This window comes from Pezoporus flaviventris, unplaced genomic scaffold, assembly GCF_033815535.1.
Source record: "Pezoporus flaviventris isolate CSIRO_AGI_PZ_B2104156 unplaced genomic scaffold, CSIRO_AGI_Pfla_v1 ptg000002l, whole genome shotgun sequence".
NCBI lineage: Eukaryota > Metazoa > Chordata > Aves > Psittaciformes > Psittacidae > Pezoporus > Pezoporus flaviventris.
Genome location: NW_026892550.1, coordinates 86,458,479 through 86,479,893, shown reverse-complemented (window position 1 = coordinate 86,479,893; position 21,415 = coordinate 86,458,479). Strand labels below are relative to the sequence as shown.

At 39.3% G+C, this 21,415-nt stretch overlaps 1 protein-coding gene across 5 annotated transcripts in view; it reads left to right on the top strand.

Annotated features, from left to right (window-relative positions):
• The window catches only part of DGKI (diacylglycerol kinase iota), a 206,246-nt gene that overhangs the window by 69,484 nt on the left and 115,347 nt on the right, over positions 1-21,415 (top strand). For all 5 annotated transcript variants that reach the window (XM_061444897.1, XM_061444894.1, XM_061444893.1 and 2 more), the window contains exons 2-4: positions 7,844-7,952; positions 17,468-17,563; positions 21,015-21,089. In XM_061444897.1, coding sequence (XP_061300881.1) covers positions 7,844-7,952; positions 17,468-17,563; positions 21,015-21,089 — 280 coding nt within the window. The remainder of the gene's footprint in view (positions 1-7,843; positions 7,953-17,467; positions 17,564-21,014; positions 21,090-21,415) is intronic.

The window sequence follows — 21,415 nt, the reverse complement described above, 5'->3', positions numbered from 1 at the left end:
AACAGATGATAAGTTTGTCTGAAACAATGAATACTAGATTTCGTGACCTAGAAGGTCTTTTCCAGACCTGGCATTCATAGCTAAAGGCTAAAAAGAGAAATAAAACAGCTCTCCTAAAACAAATTGGTTTGACTGCAGCAAAAATTAAGCAAAATAATTCACTTCAAGAAAACATTTGTATTTTGTTCCTGTTTTCATAGGATCCTTTATTAGTCTCTTTCTTGGTGAATTACAAGGGTAAAGTATACTCTTAATCTTTATTGAATCACTAACTGTATAAACTTTTTCCTTTCCTCCCTGAACAAATAAATACTGACACTTTTGTTGCTGTAAGGAGTCCTCCAAGGTTGGTCACTTTTTTCTGGTAAGAGTAATCACCACATTTGAGCATATCTTTTCAGAAATAACATTTAAACAAAAGATTGGGAAGGACTCTTTTTGTCTTAAAATTTTGTTGCCTTCTATCAAAGTACCCTATAAAGGATACTTTATAAAGTACCCTTGATGTTTTTTTCCTATTTAGAAAGAAATCTAGGGAATAAATTATGAGTGAAGGTAAAAACACCTGAAGTGAACAAAAGGAAGACCAAGAAATGGCTGATACCCAGTGATATATATACATATATATATATATAAAAATATGAGCTCTGATATGAGCTCAGAAATTCCACATGACTTTGACTTTTTCTTATAATGAAGTATCTGATTAATTATCAACTCTTGGATGTAAGGCTTTTTCAGTTTCCACACTGCAGCTGAGGATTGTTATGGAATTTCCAGGGGAGCTAGCTGAACCCAGGGCCTGACCAATGAAGGCATGTAGGAGCAAAGTCACAGTGATTTTAGTGCAATATAGACTCTGAAATGATTTATATATCTAGGCCAAGATATTAGTCCCCTTTATAGGAACTGACATGAAGGTATATGCTTTCTCCAGCTTCTGAGAAGATTAACTCCTGATGTAAAATAAGATTTAAGGGATTGGGTAATTAAACACAGCTCTGGATCTAATTGCATCCATAATTTACTTTCCAGAAAGTAAAATCTGTTGCTTACTATATGTCTACTGGTGATGATAAACAGAGAACAGAAAAATTAGAATACTACAGATCTTTGACCAGCACTTGGACTACTCCCACTTGTGTTGTCTTGACACTAATCTGAGGTCCAAGTATAACTGCAGAGTAGTAACAATTTGCATGTCTGCATTTAAGAAGCTGTAAACATGTATTCAGAACACAACTTGTGAATGCCTCTTAACATACAACCTCTTTCATGAACCTGTTTTGTCCTTTTGGGGTAGGAAAAGTAACCTACCACTCTTGCACTCAGAGTTTGAATGGACTTACTTTTACAGAATATCCCTTTTGTGTGGAGAACACAGAAACGAAAGTGAACTGCGGTTTTAATTCAGAAAAGACAACATCATGAGATAAAGACTCTTCCTCTGTTATCCTGATCAAACTTTCTGCAGGTCTTATACTCCTTCTGCTTTGTCTCTTATTTCCTTTCACAGAATTCTTGTGGGGTTTTTTGTGTCTACTGGATCTCTTACTTTAATCAAGGAGATGGTTGCAGAAAAGTTAGGATGCTCTTTTTGTCTTGCACCTCATCAATGCAAGCTGCTTGATGTGATAGATGCAAATGCTCCTTCCAGAACATATTTGGGGAGTTGGTGTACTGTAGTTGCCTTTCATCTCTGGGGTTGCTGTTTGAAGTGCTTGGTAAGATTATTAGTAGAAATTTGTTTCATTGTCTTCAAGTTTGTCTCTAGTGGATATAAGCTGCATATTAGGTACAGGAGGGCGAGGCTTGAGGCTGAAAGCAAAGCTGGACAGAGCTGCATAGAGCTGCAGTGTTTCATGGAGGTGTACCAGTTTCCATGCAGCTTTTATCAGATGGGGCTGTGTGGCGAGGGGTTGAGAGGGAGGGAGGAAAGGTCTGTTGGGGTCTTACAGATGTTGATGTTGGGTGGCTGGGAAGCTACCTAGATCTTTGGTTTTCCATACCCTGGTTCCTTGGGCAGCAGGCAATGACACACACATAAGTGAGTATTTCACAAGGAGTTGAGGTTTTTTTAGTGCTAATTGAGTTTCTTGCATCAGTGTTCACTGCTGAGGGTGACCGAGAGTGTCTAAGGCTGAGCCGCTATTTGCGTAGATGAACCCAAGGAAAATGGGAAGGTTAATGTAAAAAGCTAAAGACCACATTGACAAAAGGGCCAATATCTAATCACTAGGATTTGATTTTGTTAAGTATCCTGATGGAACTCAAACAGTAATTTGCTGAAAGGGCTTTATAATAGCTCCCTTAAACCAGCTCCAGTCTAGAAGGGGTGGGGTAGTCACATGGGGGCTCACAGAGTGCTGATGGGGTAACCCAGCAGCAATTTTTAATCAGAGAAACTGGTAGAGCTGCTGATAAGATGCAGGATTAGCAAATGAACATCTGAACGTGATGTGCTGGAGGAGAGCCAGCACAGCTTTTCCTAAGGAAGTCAGGTCTTGTGAGTCTTGCAGAAATTGCTGACAGGCATGAGACCCATGAACCGGGATGGTCTGGCTGAAGGGGAGCACATGTGGGCTTTCAGAAAGCTTCCAGTGAGGCAGGAAAAAAGCTTTTGGCACAGAAACTAGGGCTAAAAGGGATGATGTCCACGTGGTTAACCTGAGGATCTGTGATGCAGGCAGCACTGCTTATAGAGAGCAAAGTGTGAGGGGGAAAAGCTTGCTGCTGCTCTGCACAATTAATCAGGGAAAATTTACAGAAGGATCTTATGATGCTGAATGACTGCAGCAAATTGCAGTTGAAATGTGGGATTGATGAAGGCAAAATAATGCACAGAAGGGAAAAAAAGCTTAAAAGTTTGGGCTTCATATTACCATTTAGGATTCAGGAAAGGGATCTTTGGATAATTACTAGTACTTCTATGAAATGATTAATTTAGTGCTCATAGTGATAAAAAGGCAAATAAAGGGCTCAGAATGAGGGAGGGGAAAAAGATAACAATAGAGATAGTACAATGACATCACTGATAAACCTCTGGAATACTTGTTCTGATTCTGGCAGTCCTACCTCAAAAAAAGATATAATTGAGCTAGAAAACATTGACAAAGATAGAGCAGCTTCAGTATCAGCGAACGACAACACAGTCTAGGATGCTTCCACTTCAGAGGGGAAGGTGAATGGAGGGGTATATGAATAGATTCATAAAATCACAGAAGGTGTAGAGAGTCAAGTGATTACTTGCTGTTCTGCACAATATGATGCACCAATTGAATTATCAGGCAGAATTTTAAAAACAGACAGAAGTAAGTACTTTACACTGGCCTTAATTAAATTGAGGAGCTCATTACATAGGCTACTGTGGAGACCAAGAGAATAAATGGGTTCAGGGAAAGACCAACACATTCCTAGAGTAAAGAACCATTACAGTCTATTAAGCACAAAGGTCTGGAAGCAGCCTCCAGCTCAGGAAGTCCTTAAACTACCAATTACTGGAAGCTGGGACTGGAGTATATCAGGGGGAGGATCACTTAATTTGTGCCAGCGCTTCTCTAAACACCTGCTACTTGCTGTTGTCAGAGATGGGATACTAGACTAGAAAAATTATTTGATTTGACTGAAGTTGTCTTATTTTATACAGAATGAAAAAATTTGGGAATCTTGGTGTTGCAGTGAAATAGTCCTTGGCCTGTGGTCAGCTTGAGAGGAGAATATTACATACTCAGAAGGCAAGCTGGGAACAGCAGGTTGCAGGAGCACTGCGCAGTCAGCAGAGATGCGTGGGGAAAACTTAAATAATGCCTGAGTTTAGCCAGTACATTTTGTTTGTGACTCTCATAAGCACCAAACAGTGGGAGTGAAAACCACCTCCAAGCAAACTTGGAGACACAGAAATTGTTCATGTATTGTCTGGCCTTATACAGGGATTTTCAAGTTGTGGTTGACAAAGCTGAAAGCTGGCAGGTGTAGGGTTTATCTGCATTGGATATTCAAAGAAGAGCAGAGCTATTGTAACTTAAACGTTGGTATAGAAATGGCTGTTGTTTTCTGGGAAATATCTGGATTAACTTTGAGAAAAGACTTACAGAAATCTCTCTCCTGGCAGATATCCTAGCCATAGGATCTGTAGAAGCCAGTGTCTGTGTTTTTATGATCTTTCAACCTTGCAGCTGAAAGGCTACCCCAATGGTAAATTATGCCCCTATGGAAAGAAGGGAAATAACTCCAGCCTGGAAAGGTGGCTACTCCAACAGTTGTACTGACTAAAATGACACTCAGATCTGTTAACTGTGCACAGCACTAGCTTACTCTCTCTTTTCCAAATAGATTTTCCTAATGTTTAAATAAGCTTCACACTATTGACTAATTGTCTTTTGCTGTCTTTGAGGATTCAGGCATAACTATTCAGTCTAAACAAATCATTGGAGGATTTTTACATGCCTGAGGTGGAAGAAAAGGCTCAGTAAAGCCAAAGCCTGGGATATAAACTCAAATCCCCCCTTATAAAACATGTATCCTTTGATCTAATAAGTAGGTTGAGTCTCGCCTGACTTTTCAGCAAAATGAAATTGTAATGCTTTTTTTTTACAAAAAAAGAAATAAGAAAAAAGAAACATGTTAGACTTGAATATCTTGAATATCTGCTTGCTTTTGGTTCCCAAGACAGTGAACTACTCTAAATTTTCTTAATGAGATCAACTGTGGAATTAGTATCAGATCTTTTTGTTTGTTGTATATTTAATAGCATACACTTCTCTATGCACCCATGCTCATTCACAGGGGTGGTGTGTCAGCTAAGTTGATAATAACATCTACTAAAAATTACTGGATATGAAGAAGTAATTACCAAAATACAGCTCATTACTTGTCATGTAATGTTTATTTGTTGATTGCTACACCAGCAAGCTGGCTGTTGTGCCCATATTAACAAAGTTGTGGATTTGTAGCCTCAAGAATGGAACATATCATGAAAGCAGTTTCACTTTTTATGGCTGTCTTCTATCTGGAGAACAGCGATTACTTCTGCTTCTATGGGAAAGGCTGTCTGTCAAGCCTGTGTTTTCATTCATGCACTCAGAGCAGTGGAGATGAAATTGCTGGGAAAGCTAAGTAAAAGCCACTGGTGTTACCTTGCTGTTGGAAAAGTGCCAGGTGGTGTAATCTGCTAGTTAAAGTAATATGAGATGTGATCTCCTGGCTACTCGGCATCTGTTCTGTTATCAGATTTGCGCTACCTTCCCTTCCCCCTATTTTCCCCTGTCTCATCTGCCTTGCACTTATTAGAAGGCCATGTGTTTGCTCTTTAGCCTGACCTCCTTTTTTTTTTCTTTAATGGGAAAGGCTTCTGCAGTGTGTTTTGACACTCTGTCTCTCTTTGTTCAGAGACAAAGTTCTGATAAGAAGCTGTGTAAAAGTAGACATTTTTAGCTTGTCCCTGGGCCTGAGGGTCACCTCTGGCTGGTCCATGCAAATTTGCAATCCCTGAGGTAATTTTAAGGCTTTTACTTTAAAACAAACATGAAAAAAAGGGCATTATTGTCGTGTCTGTGTTTCAGACAAAGCCATAAATCCAGCTTGGCATGCAGAGAAAGGGCAGGCTGTTGGCACAAAACACTGCCAAGTCTCCCCCAAAAGGCTCATCAGCCTCAGCTTGCTTTTGAAGGGACGTGGGCCAAGTCTTAGGTTCTGCTGCAGGAGGCTTGCACATCTCCAGTATGACTTGAAATTGCATCCAAGGCTTGATGCTGAGATGTCTGTAGCCGTACATAAGGCATATTTACCTTTTAAGTCTCTGCTGAATTTTCCTTCCAGCTGGAGAAGCCTTGTCTGAAGACTAGTCAGATGAATTTGGTCTTAGGAGTACTCATTGTTAGACTTTGCTTGAGTAAATTTGCTTAGTGAATGCATGCAACTTTACAGGCTGTATTGCTTGACAAGTAATAGGCTGTAAGCTACATTGGCTGAAAATGTTGGCATTTCTCATCAAATAATAAACTGCTAACTCTTTATTATTCAACCACCTTTGCTTAAGAACTGCTGTGCACAAAGTGGGTTCTACCTTACTCTATTACGACAGCAGGACTAGGTAGGTTTATTGCTGTCAGTGATGCAGGGTGAAAAACGTGATACTGCCCCATTTCCATTAAAAAACATGAATACACACAGAATGTGCTCTTGTGCTGAGGAAAAACTAATAACTAAATTGATATCCAAAACAGCATGAAAGAAAACTGCCAATTTTCTGGAAAAATATAGGTATAAAAAAATTGTAGTTTCTTACAGTTTATTTCTTTAAGGTCTTAATCCTGTCATTGAGATGTGTAGCTTATGTTGTACTGACATATATGGCATAAAATCTTTCTTGCTAAATTGTTTGCTTCTCATATATCACCAAGTAATGCGAGTCTTTTCCTTGGGCTCTTTCCCTCTAAAAAGTTTTTGTCAGATGCAAAATGTTATGGAAAAAAAGCCTTAATGTCAGTGTCTTGCCCACATTAAGTGGAAAGGGGGCATTAGATGATCAGAGGCTTATGTTAATGTTCTGAGTCGTTCATGCTACCCACAGGAAAGGCAATGTAAGAGATTCTGATTCGGCCCACTCGATTTTTCCAGACATGCACTGTGAGCAGTGAGGCTTCCAAGCTCCTTTACTGTGGATAAATATTGCACTGTATATTTTCAGGACAATGAAAAGATTTATTTAGCATATGGCTGACCTGGATTGTCATCACTGGCTCAATTGACCTTTATTGCCTTGGGACAGTGGTAAGATTAGGAGATGCTATAAATAGCTGTCGCACTGTGGGAGTGGTATCACAAAAATGCACTTTACACAAACAGACCGTCATTTTGCTTTGTGGGGGATGTGTGTATCTGGCTTTCAAAAGGAGATCTCTCCTTCAGATGTTTTTGTCCTCTTCTGCATCATTGCAGCTGAAACTGTGAAATTGCTTCAGCCACCACCATCAGGTGCTAAAATATGCAACACAATAATGTTATGAAGCTTTATGAAACCTATTGTCCAAGTGCAGCTGAGCTTTATATCAGTAGTGTACTGTGCTTCTGCCTAGTGGTTCACTGTTCCAGGCGGATACAGCAGGACAGCTTGCCTCTAGGGAAACAGGCCGTGTTTCCCTCATCACTCATGTGGCTCCAGGAGGGTCCCTGGTCACCATCTGTGAACTGTGGGAGGCCATATCTGTGCCTCAAGAGCTGTTAGAATGACTTTGGACCAAAAAGAATTGAAATACAAGTGGAAAGAAGCTGTAATACCTTGAGGGCTGCTGTTATGATCAAATAAGGTCTTAACTTCCTGACTACATAGCGTCCCCTTATCCTGTTGTAGTCGGACACCGAATGCACGACTTTTCCCAGCCTATAAACTAAGTAAAGGCAACAGATGTTGCTCTCTTCATACAAACTCATATTTCATTCCTACAATAAAGGCTATTTGGAATTATGTATAGATTGATTCAGCAGGTTCAGCTGGTAAATAAGGAATAGGTGTAACTAATGAGGACTCCACTGAAACTGGCAGACAGAACCATGTGGAGTCCACTGGATTTGATATTTCAGCTTAGTGCCAGATGAGTAACCGATCTTCATTAAACAGTAATTTTCAGTGATCAGATTACTTTATTCTTTTCCTAAACTGCTTTAGCTGGGGATGTCATTCAAGCACCATTTTGCCCAAGCTGAAATTAGATGCTGTACTGGCTCTTCTGATTTCTGGAGAAGGGTGGTGTGGATAATTATGTTGGGTAATTATACTGGATATGCACTCTATTTATTTGTTTGTTTTTGTTTTTGTTTTGTTTTGTTTTGTTTTAATATGCAGGAAAGCAATTTCCAGGTCAGGCCTCCAGCACTTGGCTCCTGTGCATTCTGTCAACATCGCAGTCTCCAATGGACCTGTGAAGGAACCAAGGGCAGCCTTAGAGTGGACTGTAGGTATTTTGTTTTTTGGCAGTTAATTTGAGCAGTATCTCTCACTAGTGCTGTCTCCATCTTTAAATCTACATAAGACATTGTATTGCTATGAGAATTAGTGCTGGTCATTAGGAGCATGCTTCTATTATGAAATGAAGCACAAGGGAGAGATGGAAACTTGTAGAGACTTGAGCAGCACAGGACAGCTGTTCAGTTTTTCAAGCTCAGGAGCTGTCTTCTTACATTGGATCACTGCCTTCTTGCCATCCAAAGAGGGTCTGATTTTAGCACAGCAAGGTTTTTAACCTCTGCTTGATGGGCCAGAATTTAAGGCTGAAGGCCCAGGTAGAGTTGACTGGGTCTGTAGAGTAGGTAATAGAAATATTTGCTCACAATACTTTGTAGGCAGGGCTAGATATCTCCTTGGCCCAAGCTGGTTTGTAGAAAGAGATCATGTTTCCATCTCTCCCATCTTCCTTCTGTTGTGCTTCTGGACTACTATATACGGTGCCTGTTTGGAATAGAATATAATATTTCAGTTGGAAGGAACATACAGCTATTATGTAGTCTAACTGCTTGACCACTTCAGGGCTGACCAAAAGTTAAAGTACTTTGTTAAGATCATTGTCTAGATGTTGCTAAACACTGACAGGCTCAGGGCATTGACTGCCTCTCTAGGAAACCTATTCCAGTGTTTAACCACTTTGTCACTACAGAAATATTTCCTAATATAAAGTCTGAACCTCTCCTGGTACAGACCTTGAACCATTCCCATGCATCTCCCATGTGGTTATGCACTGATATGTGCTAAGAATAGTTTGAAAGCTTACACAGAATCCTCTTGAAAGACCAAAGTTTATAATGGGTAGCAAATGTCAATAAAGAAAAAATGTAAGTTTTAAATACAAATGTTTAAATACAAGGTTATATTTGGTAGAGTGAAAAGATGTTTAGATCAAGATGTGTTGGAGACGGACATGAAGTTTTCATGTTTAATCACTGGAAGGCAGCATTAAGCAGTGCATTTTGTATCCCCATCTATGTCATCCTGCTCTTCAGTATTTCTGAGGAGGATTCTCCAAGGACCCATGATGGGAGAGCTTTCCAAAGTCTAAATGACATGAACATATACTGTCACTTGTCTTTGTAGTAGAAAATGTTTCCTCACTGTTGTCTTCACAGTGATAAGTGGAATTTCCTGGCTACAGTCTCCACTGTTGCTTATTCCTTCAAGGTGATTTGCCAGTATCAGATGGTCTTGTGAATAGGACACTGATTCAGAGAGTGGGATTTCCATTCTCTACTCTGCCAACTTACCTTGTGAGTGAGCTCAAATGAATTTTTTTACCTCTTGATACCTCAGCCTCTCTTGCTGCAAAATGGAGATGAGGATTCTGATGCCTCTGAAGCCCTTTCACAATAAGAAACTGTATGCCTTTATTATTGCTGTTGCTACTATCTGTCATCCCTGAAGTTTCTTTTTTCTAACAGTCTTACAAATGCCCAGTTTCATAACATTTGCTACACCTAATGCATGTTAACTTGTAGCTGGTTTGTCTAATTTAATGTTATCTTTTCACAGCAGGGCCATAGGAAATATATTCTCTGGAGTATGTGATGTTATAGCCAGAGGGGAATGCAGAATATGCCTTATTATAAAGGAACCACCTCAAATGCCTGTCCCTGTGATATGTTTAAGCATAGCCCCTTCTCCCACCCTCCACCATTTTAGGCATCACTCCCATGTGTTAAATGATAAACTAAGTAATTCTAGCCAAGATTTGGACTGAGATTCTAGCCCAGTACCGATTGAGCCACCTCATACCGTGCCTGTGTACCACTGGGGATCTAGATATTTGTCTATATTCATGGTGCCATTTACTCCCAAGGAAAATAACCATAAGCTTTTGCACAAAGTCATCCTGTAATTTCCTTCCTAAGTACTGCCTTCTAGGTCTTGCTTTCTTTGGTGCCTACAAAAATCTTGTCAGCCACTAGGATGTTCATGTGTTGAGCTTCCTGCTGGTCAAATATATCTCATTTTGTTTGTCTGTAATGCATTTGTCTGTTGATGTCTATTTCTCGCCTTCTTCCTAAGCAGGCATTTATGGCCCACGACCACAAAACTTAAAACCCTGGTTATGTCTTTTAAAGAATCATTTGAAGACATGCAGCTTCCATTCTTGGAGTTCTGTGAAAAAAATGTGAGACTTATTTGTGCTTTGTGTTCTGTGAATGCACAGTCAGAGTTCCCTGGGTGCAAACTGGATGTTTTTCAGATGACAACTATTATAACCGTATACCATAAATTGTATGTGTAAAAGAAAAAGAATTGTATACATCCTAACAGGAATAGAAAACTATGCATTTGAGTAGAGGCTGAAAACTGCCTTTTAGCAATATATGGAAGCAGGGTCAGACCCACCCAGAAGAATTGTAAAAGGCACTACACAATTGCATATGTATGGGGTATGGAAAGCCAGACCTCATCCAGTGTTGACAGGAATATGAAGGGCATCAAGAATGGTTTCTGTAGGCATATCAACAGCAGTAGGAACACTGCTGAATTGAGCAAGGGGTGTGGTGACAAAGCACCTGGAAAACCCAATGTGCTCAATGTTTTGGTTTTTTATTTAACCTCTTTTTTTACTTCAAGAATGCCAGGTCCCTGACATCAGTGACTGAACCAAGGAAGATTTACTTTTGTAGAGGATGATTCAATTACAGAAGGCTCAGGCTCAGGCTAAACATACAGAAGTCTATGGGGCCTGGTGGGATGAACACGTAAGTGCTGAGAGAGCTGGCCGGTATAATTGCACGAGCAGTCTGTTGTCTTTGAAAGGTCATAATGATCAGAGGAGGTTCCTAAGGACTGCAAAAAGGCAAATGTTAATCCTGCCTTCAAGAACAAGGAGGAGGATCCAGGGAGCTACAGACTGATCAGCCTCACCTTCATTCCTAGGAAGGTGTTGGAGCAAATCTTTCTGGAAGCCATTTCCAAAAATATTAAGAATAAGAAAGTGATTGAGAGTAGTCAGAATGGATCTATGGAGAGGAGATAATGTCTGACAAACTTGACCGCCTTCTATACTTAAATGACTTGCTTGGTCATTTAATGAGGGGATGAGGGAAGAGCAATGGCTGTTATGTTGACTTTTACAAGGCTTTCAAAACTATCTCCCATTACACCCTTGTAGACAAACTGATGAAGTATGGGCTAGATAAATAGACAGTAAGAAGGCCTGTGCTAGTGAGGTATTTATAATTGGTGAACGTGACTTTGCAGTGCATTATGTTCTGGGTCTTTTTAGCATTAGTCAGTAGTGCTGTTCATTTACTTTCATGGAGAGTATGTGTTTATAACTGCCTAGTGATGTAGACTTCAGATAATTAACATACATTTAATATGCTAATGTGTTTTACATAGGATGAAATATTTCTCTCAGTAATGTGAATAAATGCATTTCTTTTCTATGTGAAAGGTTTGGCTTCTGTATCATCAATTCCTAAAAGCTATACTAATTTTTACACTGAGGGATATTTCCCTTCCATTAGAGTTTCTGCACGACTAAGTTTTGCAATTGGGAAGTGAGTATTCAGTTAAAGAGATCTACATTATCAGACGCTCACATGAGAAAGGAGAACCCTGTGGTATGGGTATCCTTTAGTCACATAAAAACATAGAATCATAGAATAGTTAGGGTTGGAAAGGACCTTAAGATCATCTATTTCTAACCCCCCTGCCATGGGCAGGGACACCTCACACTAAACCATGGCACCCAAGGCTCTGTCCAACCTGGTCTTAAACACCACCAGGGATGGAGCACTCACAACCTCCCTGGGCAACCCATGCCAGTGCCTCACCACCTTATTAGGAAAGAATTTCCTCCTTATATCCAATCTAAACTTCCCCTGTTTAAGTTTTAACCCGTTACCCCTTGTCCTGTCACTACAGTCCCTAATGAAGAGACCCTCCTCAGCATCCCTATAGCCCCCCTTCAGATACTGGAAGGCTGCTATGAGGTCTCCACACAGCCTTCTCTTCTCCAGGATGAACAGCCCCAACTTTCTCAGCCTAGCTTCATACAGGAGGTGCTCCAGTCTCCTGATCATCCTCGTGGCCCTTCTCTGGACTTGTTCCAACAGTTCCATGTCCTTTTTATGTTGAGGACACCAGAACTGCACACAATACTCCAGGTGAGGTCTCACAAGAGCAGAGTAGAGGGGCAGGATCACCTCCTTCGACCTGCTGGTCACGCTCCTTTTGATGTAGCTCAGGATACGGTTGGCTTTCTGGGCTGCGAGCGCACCCTAAAGCTGGCTCATGTTCATTTTCTCATCGACCAGCACCCCCAAGTCCTTCTCTGCAGGGCTGCTCTGAATCTCTTCTTTGCTCAACCTGTAGCTGTGCCTGTACAGGTGCTGGGAGCTTTAGTTCCACTTAAATAACTAGTGCTGAATGCAGGCTCCATGCATACTTAAAAACTGCTGAAATTTTGTGTGCAGATCACAGGAAGCCATGGGTTCAGAATCAGTAGTCCTACCCTGCTGTTGCTTCTTCATTGAGGTTTTGTGAACTAGTATTCTTTCCAGAGAGACTGAAACAGAAAAAAAAGGGTTGTCATATTTCAAAATGGTGGCCATCTCTATTTTTTTCCCCAGTATTATAGAGGATAGAGTAATACTACAGAAGATGCCCTTCTTGAAAACAGGTATATTTTTCCCCTTAACTTCAGTCTTTTTTGTAGCAAAGCTTTTGTCAGCTGAAATAATGGTTCATGAGAACATAGGGAATCATCATCTCAGTTGATAGTGGCTGGACATTGCTCCTTTGTGAAGACAAACATTGTTATTCTGCTTCAGCATACAGATGATATTTTAGATGACAGTAGTCTCAAGAGGTCAACAAAGAATACAGGAGTAGGCAACTGATGCAGAGATGTTGGAAAGTGTGGTGGTGGAAAAGAAAATAGCATAATAAGATAGAGAATGTGGTGAACCAGGCCTAAAAGTTACATGTCCAAAAGTAGTTCTGAAAGTTGGAGCCTATGTATCTGCAAGTTATTTTGAAATAATGATATAGTACTGCATCTGCACAATGGGGTTTGTTGTTTGTTTTTTTTATGTCCATGTATTACATTTGTAATAATTAAAGAAAAGGTGACTTCTACATGAAGAATATTCTGAAATTAAAATGTGCTAAATTGCGAATATAATTCAACAGAAAAACATTTAGGACATTGCAGCTGTTTGCAACATAAGCATTGCAAACTCTGGAATTTTAGATTTAAGGGTAAAACACAAGCCAAACGTGAGACACACACATTTGGGGAAAAGACATCCAAACAAGCTTGTTTCTGCTTAATAGTGACATCATGAAGAAAAGGGCTAAAGGTATTTTTTGCTTACAAATATATTTAATTAAATTTAGATTGATGAGCACTAACTTTACACTAAAATGTTTATCACCCAAATGTATATTTGTAAGAAGATTACTCTCTCTCACTGGAGTGTTAGCAAGGGGAAAAAATTCTTAATGGCTTATTTTAGGAATCTGTCTTACAATTTTTTTTTGCAGAAGGCCAGTCCTGGCAGGAGTGTTGGAATGCTTCATTCTTCCTATTACAATTGGAGTTACAACTCCTTTGAACTAGAAAGTTGGACTAACTGATGTGTTTGTTTGAATATGTGCAGCTGCTTGTCATGGCAAATTAAATTACTCGGGTTTATCTGTATTGCTTTTGAAACCATGCAACCATGCTGACTGCAGCCTGAAGAACAGTGAGGTATAGACGTACTTAAGGGCTTTAGAAAAATGGTAATACTTACTCTGTCATTTAGCCATGATGGGGCATTTAAGAAATGTACCTGAATTGGTGAAATGTGCACAAGTTATGATCCCACACATGTAATTACATTGTTCCCATACTCCTAGCCCTTGAATCCCTATTTCTCTCTCACATCAGGGAAGGGAGGGATTGTGTGTGTTTTTTGTTTCATATGCAAGGAATGCTTGCTGTACTGAAATTATTTTTGTTTGCTATTAAGGTGGTAATGGATCAGGAGCAATCAAATGAGAGGTCTCCATGTGGGAGAGCACATTGAGTTCATGTGTCCCCTGTGAGGCAGACTGCATCTACTGGGAAAGCACTGCTGCCTCCGCTTCAGTGAGCAGGTCTTCACAGGACACCGAGTTCCCACTCTTCCAAAGGCTGGGAAGCCAGGCAAGGAAGGAGAGTTCCAAATTTTCTTTTTAACAGCAGAATACTAGGCTATGGTCATTGCTGTTTTATCCATGATGATGGACTGTCCCTTCACTATGTAGCAAGTCAAAGCAAAATGTGTCAGACTAAAAGCATGATCTGACAGGTCAGTTAAACTGCTCTAACACCAAATTGGTACTAAAACCATCAGGTCCCACTGAACCAACCTTTAACCCACCACTCCTTCTGTCAGATCCAGCAGTTATGTTGTCCCAGGGTGAGTCATTTTGTCTCACTGATTTAGTAGATAAAATTTATCTATTTTTTTGCAATTAGTTATACTGGTTCATGTGTAGTTTCACAGCCACTAGCTCCAGCATGAGGAAAATAGCAAAACCATGAGACTGGAGTTTAAGGGGTAAAGGACAGAAAGAGGACGACTGCCACTTTAGTAGTTATTTACTCCTAAAGCCAAACAAAGATGTCAAGTGCAAAATAAACCAAGCTGGCAAAGTACTTATGAAAAGGTTGCTGAACACTGAATTCAAAACTGTTGTGGGAAAAAAAAACTGTATCAAAATATAGAAGTGATGACGTAGCCTTTGTTGTGCTTTAATTTTGTGTTAAATCAGAGATCGTGCCAGACATGATCCCAGAGACCTTTTGTCAGCTTATGTGTTGGTAGATGAAGTACCCCTTTGTCCTGCACATCGTGAAATACTGCCTGTAAATTTTGGAGTAGAAAATGCTGATTTTCTGAAGTCAAAATTCTTTATAGAAACGTATTGATTTTTGTCAAAATTTACTATTAGAATTGAAAGGAAAATCAGGTTTAGAAAAGGTCAAAGTATTTTCCTTTGACTATATCATCTTGATTCTCCTAAACAGCAACAGAATGTCTCATCATATAAATGACAGTGCCCTGTAAAATTCAAAACAGTGAGGTTCAAATAATTCCCTTTGATCTTATTGAGACAAAGTAATCAACAGGCAGAGCTCTTCTGCAAGAGGACATTTCATCTTGGGAAGTCTCAGGTCTTTGCTCTAATTCAGAGTGAAAGATTTTTTTCCAATGTCTGTTTGATGGAATTGAAATTGTGAATTTTGATACACAGCATTGTGGAATCGTTCGTGGCAGTAGGTATCTGGAGGTGTGCCACTTACAGCATATCAGGTTATTTACATTTTTATTATCTAGTCTTGTCAGAACTCTATCATAACATGAGCTACAAAGGTCATCCTTGTAGGCTACTTGCTGATTTTATTTACCCTGGGATCAGTCAAAACTAGGTTATGGAAATAGGCCACTTTATCTTTAGAAATCCTGGATGGCAAGTTATGTGGACATGGTCTGAATGAAGGGATGTTTAATCTTTTTTCTTTTCAATATAATTTTGATTCCTCATTAAAAACTATGTCCCAAGAGCTGTGTGCTTTCTTACTTGGCTTTAACAGCTGATCCTTCCCAAACATCTCTTCTAATCTGTGAAATTTAACTCCAGGTTATAATGTTGAGTTTGCACTGTTTCATCAACAAAGAATGTGTTCAGGTCAAGCACTTTTTGAGCTCATACCCTCCTGCTTTGGTCCTCTTGTCTGGCTCCTCACAAACTAGACAGGAAGTTCGTATGTTGGGCAATACTGTGGACATAGTGATCTTATTAGTATGCTATAAAACTGGTGCAGTTCTTGGGAAAGAAAATTAATATAAATGTAAACTTGAAGGGAAAGAACTTACAGTCTGAATAATTTACTGTCTGAGTAAGTCTCAAAGAATTTCTTAAGCTAGTTCAAGTCCTCAAAAATTATTTTGCATAATAAAAATCCTCACCTAAACTATTGTGCACTGAAAACTGTGCAGTTCAGGAAAGTCTCTGTCCCAAGGGCTCTATAGTTCAGGTGAACAGGCAGACAGAAGGATGAGAAGAAATGGCGGTATAGCACAGTGCCACTAAATGAAGAGTAACTAGGGTGCAATGGCGGTAGACTGGAATCCAAGTCTCACTTTCATCCATCCCCTTGTGCTGACGGATATCACCGAGTCTGACATCAATGGGAACACCCCTGATGAAGTTAGACCTGTGGACAGGTAGACCTTGTAGCAGAAAACCCTCAGTGTTGTTCTTGTTGTCTTGATTTATTTGAAGACAACTCCATAGTTGCAGTGGGCACCACATGAAGACTTGCACACGTTTTGGCTATTGTGGATGCACTTGTACTCCAGAAGGCAAAGGATTTTGCTACTTCTGCTTCTCTGCATTACCTAAGAAATCTGCACAGCAAGAGAAGCTTTCTCATTTCAGCACTTTGAAGCTGTCAGTGGTATTTAAAATAAATTATTTTAACCAAGATGGCTATTTCAGAGCATCCTGCTGTCGGACGCCATCTGTTTGGTAAGCGTCATCATTTGTGACTTCTGCAGTGTGGGAACCAAATGTCAGAGACTGTCAAAGTGTTTTCCATCGTGCTCTAATTCTGGCTGAACAGAAATTGTGTTTATTCACTTTGCTCAGGTAGTGTACAGTAGGCTTCTTAGGCTTTTTAGTCAAACCAGGATTATAGTCAAGTAAAAACTTTAGGCTTTATACAACCAAATTTCCTCAGAGCTAGATTTTTTAAAGAACTGAGGTACAGTTTTGGTCAAATGAGGCTGTCAATGAAAAATCAGATGTTACCATGTCAATCACTACTAGCTGTGAGTTTCCTAGGTAGATTTTTTTTTTTTTGAGAGTGCTCTCTGCGTAAGTATCATTCTTTGAGGTATAAAATTGAAGTCTGGTCTCTCCTGGCCACTTAACTTTTTGTTGATGTTTCCATAAACATACAGTGTTGATCCAGCCATTCTAAAGAAAGCATTTTTCCTTGTATAAACTATCCCATTATCCTAAAGTTATAGTTAGTATATTATTTTGCACTTCTGGGCCTGGTTCTCAAATATTTGGGCTTCTCCAATTCAAAGTTCAGTACTTGTGGTTTTTATTCACCTCTCTTGATTTTCTGTTTATTTACAATCCTGTGTATATGTCATGCTAGAGTCTCAGTTAAACTATGCAGCATGTGGGAAGAACATGAGCGCAAAGTTTCACTGAACTGTACATAAAAAAACTGTGTTTCTGATTGGTGACACATTATTCATTGTATCATCAACATCTTCTACGCAGTGTTGGTCTCCCAGGGTGATACTGTTATGGCTTTTGGCTTTGCGTTGCAGAAAAACAAAACAACACGTGAATTTGTGGTGAAAATCAGAAATTTTTCTTTTTTTTTTTTTTCCTCTGTACTCACGTAGCTGAGTTTCACAAACCAGAATAACAATCATCTTTCCTCAGGAAAATGCTGTGAATGGAGAGCATCTGTGGCTGGAGACAAATGTTTCTGGGGACCTCTGCTACCTGGGGGAGGAAAGCTGCCAAGTCAAATTCTCAGTGAGTTATTTCCACTTTTTCTTCTTTCTTTTTGAGGTAACAAGCCTTGCTTCAGACTGATACAGCACTCAGACACTTGGGAGCTTGAATTGTTTGCTGTTGTTGATGCCTGTGCTCCAGAAAGAATGTGAAAGGAGCAAAAAGCTTCTAGTTGAAGACATTGTTGCTTGGGGAAAAAGCCCTAAGGATTTTTGTGTGACCCAGATTATATACACAATGAGAATGGCTTTAATGAGTATCTTTATTGATATGGTAAGGGGGAGAAAGGTTAGAATATTGAGATATTTCAGAAATGTTCAAAGTAACCTATTTTATTTATATGCATGAATGTCTCTGAGAATAGGATCTGATCAAATTTTTGTGACTTTAATCACTGCAAGGACTTGAACTGAATTTTCCAAACTCTTGAATGCACTCATTAGTGCGCTCATATTCCAGTGTTTGCCTTCTCCTATTCAAGAATATTTGAAGTTTGCCTTTTCATATTGAAGGTTTTGATCTCTAACTCATGTGTATCTCTTCTTTGAGTGGGGAGTTACTTTTATACTTCCAGTCTGCTTCAGCAACTCTTCACCTAGTATTTTAGTTAAACTGCTTCAGCAGAAAAGAAGAAAAAGACCAAACCCATCTTATGCCATATCCCTCTTAACTTGGTATTTAGGAAATATGGTGAGACAGTAGGAATCCTGTGTTCAAGCCCTTGCTTTGAATCAGCGCTTGAGGGAGCATCTGGCCTTAGACTGCAAAGTATAAGGGGAGTCCCTCTTCTCTGAGGTGTTTCTGGATACTGCCTGTGGCTCTTCACGATACCATTTTTTTTGCTTTTGTTCAAAAAACAAAACAAACCCCAAGCCCAAACCTCAGAACATTTGATCCAAATCAGAGTATTTTGATTCACTAACCACCTCCAGCTTTTGGGACTCTTTGATCCAAAACACTAGTGCTTTCCATAGCTCAAATTTAATATCCACCTCCCCAGAACTTCTCAAGCAAATTAGTTACTTTATGAGATATAATACTAAGATTAAGCCTGGGAAGTCTATGCCTGCTTTCAAAGAATACTGAAGCAAAGTCCCAACAGTAACAGCCTGCTGATTGTGTGGTGATGTTCAAGGGAAGTGGTGGATTCCCCAACACTGGATACTTTTAAGATTCATCTGGAAAGGGTGTTGGGCTGTCTTATCCAGGCTGTGTTTTTTCCAAGAAAGGTTGCTTGAGGTTCCTTCCAAGCTGGTATTCTATGAAGTGTCATTCTGTGCTTATACTGGTCTGAAGGCACTAGGCTTTAGCAGAGCTAGAGACAGGATCTGCTTGGCTAAGTGGATCTTTGGTCTGACCCAGTATGACTGTTCTTACGGTCTTAATAGAAGTTTGCCTTTCTAAGACTAAGTAAATAATTCCCTGTGAATTAGCTCCTTGAAAGGAGCATGGAAATTTAGTAATATGTGCATATGATTTTCAAGGTTGCATCTTAGTTTTAAACATGTATCTCTCTAGGAGCTGGAAGGACTGTTTGCAGTAGCTGGTGAATTAGATCCATTGATTTACACTTTTATCTGGGAATGTTAGGAGACATCTTACGTGGTGACAAGCTTTTCCAGCCAATAGGCCTAGAGATGTTGAGTCATGTTTAGGAAGCATCAGAACTTAACTTTGCTCAGTTCTTAATTGCCTGGACTTTGCTTGACCTGACTGAGAATCTTTTCACTTTAAGGTACTAGTATATTGGTTCCATTTGGGGGAAGCAAAATCTGAGTTTATAGTCCCAGGGTATGGGGCTTTCATTACCTTAAGAACTAGAGATGGAAAGGAAAATCCAGTTAATTTCAATAGTGATTAGTTTAACCTGATCTGGCAAGAGGCTAATGCTTTTCCATTTGAATCTTTTGAAGACACTGTGTTTTTCTATGCCAGCACTTGTCTTCCTTTGACTTAGCTCTTTTACATGGAGATTATTTAAGATCAAATGTTTTCAATGGAGAAGTGGTGACAAATAATTAAGCTGTAACTGCACAGACTTTGCATATATTGTTAGCCTATAAAGAACATTAACTCATAATCTCTGGAATATGAAGATGACATTTTATGATAAATTAAAGTAGTTAAAAGTAATGGGAAAGATAGCCTCTCACTATATATGGTTGTAACTACTTACAATGCCACCAATATTCAAGAATCATGAGAACAACTTAAAAAGCAAGATATAAAAGCTGCTCATAAGGCACTATCTTTGTTTGCTTTTTGCAGTTTTTCATCTTAGGGATGGATTACTTTATATTGTTTCACTCTTCCTGGGAAACACAGAGACTAAAAGCATACTTAAAGCTAGCACATCACAAAACACATGAAAGCTTAGTCTTATATGATACCATCATTCTTCAGGTGAAACATTAGAACAACACTCCACATACTGTAAGCACGTACAAATAGGGTGTAACTAGATAATTATTACACTTATGAGACTCGGTAAAAATATAATAATTTATAATAATTTATCTATAATGTGAGACAAAGCTGCACTTCCTGTTTCTTCTAGAGTTTATTTACAGTATATTGAAAATTCTAAAGAAATAGTTTATAAGAGATTTAAATGAATATGAATAAATCGAATGTAAAAATCTGAAACAAATCAGTCTCTACTTATTATGTGTTTAATAAACTTTCTGTTCCTCAAGCACAAGTTTATAAGTCAAACTTCTATGGAAATTAATTTCATCTGGCTTATTAAATTGAGTATATGCAAGAAATAATAGTAAATATATTTCCTCTCTCTCCTGGAGGCAGTCTCTTGCCTTTGATATGCTTTGGTGAGGGGATTCAATTGGAATTACCTTAAAAGTCCTACTGAAATTAATAAAACTAACCAGCATAATTAAGTTGAGAATTTTGTGCCTGCTGTAATATTTCACAATCATTAAACAACCTTCTGTGAGAAGGTTATCATCCTCTGCTAAATCACCTGAGTACCCAAATATTTTTTTACAATATTTGTAAATATTGTAAAAATTTGATAGGTCAGGCCTATCAAATTAAATATTATATGGTAAGCATGAAATGACAGACTGTTCTGAACTGATCCGAGTTCTCTGATTTGCATGTGTGGTGTTTCTCCTCTTTTTGCTGTCTCTGCTCATCATCTTCACAGGCTGCTCCCTTTTGGAGTGGTGATCTGCACTGTTAACAACCTCATCCGCTACTTAAAGGGAGCCTTTTACTTCTAGTTCACAAGCTGGAGTACTGTGGCTCTGTCTTTTTCACGAAGTCCAACTCTAAACTGGAAGAGCTGCAGACGGTTCTTCAGTATACAGAACAGTTGAGAGCACCAAGAGAGGAACAAAATATATGTTGCACAAGGAACGAAACATCTCTTTCTTTACAGCTTTTTTTTCTTTTTTCTCCTGGGAATAGCGCACCTCTATGCACACACGTCTCCCTCCTTTTCCTCTTGCAGAAATCTGCTCTGCGGAGGAAGTGTGCTGCCTGCAAGATTGTGGTCCACAACGCGTGCATGGAGCAGTTAGAGAAGGTAAGAGGTTGCCATCTGCTGGAGCCTGAAGTGTACAACACTTACTAAAGTCACAGGCTTCAATGTGGAAGACACCATATGCCAAGTTGGTTTTCCTAGCAGTTTTACCAATATATTTGTTGACTTTAAATTACAGCTTATGTTTTAAAGTATATTTCTTTAAACCCTGTGAACCATTAAAAAAAAAAGGTAGAAAAACCACCCAAAACCCAAGCCAAAACCAAAGCAAGCGCCAAACAACAGCAACCCCCCCTCCACGATGGAATGCTTCCACATTTTTTGTTTGAAAAATAATTTCCCTCTACTTCTAGATTGAAAATTGAAGC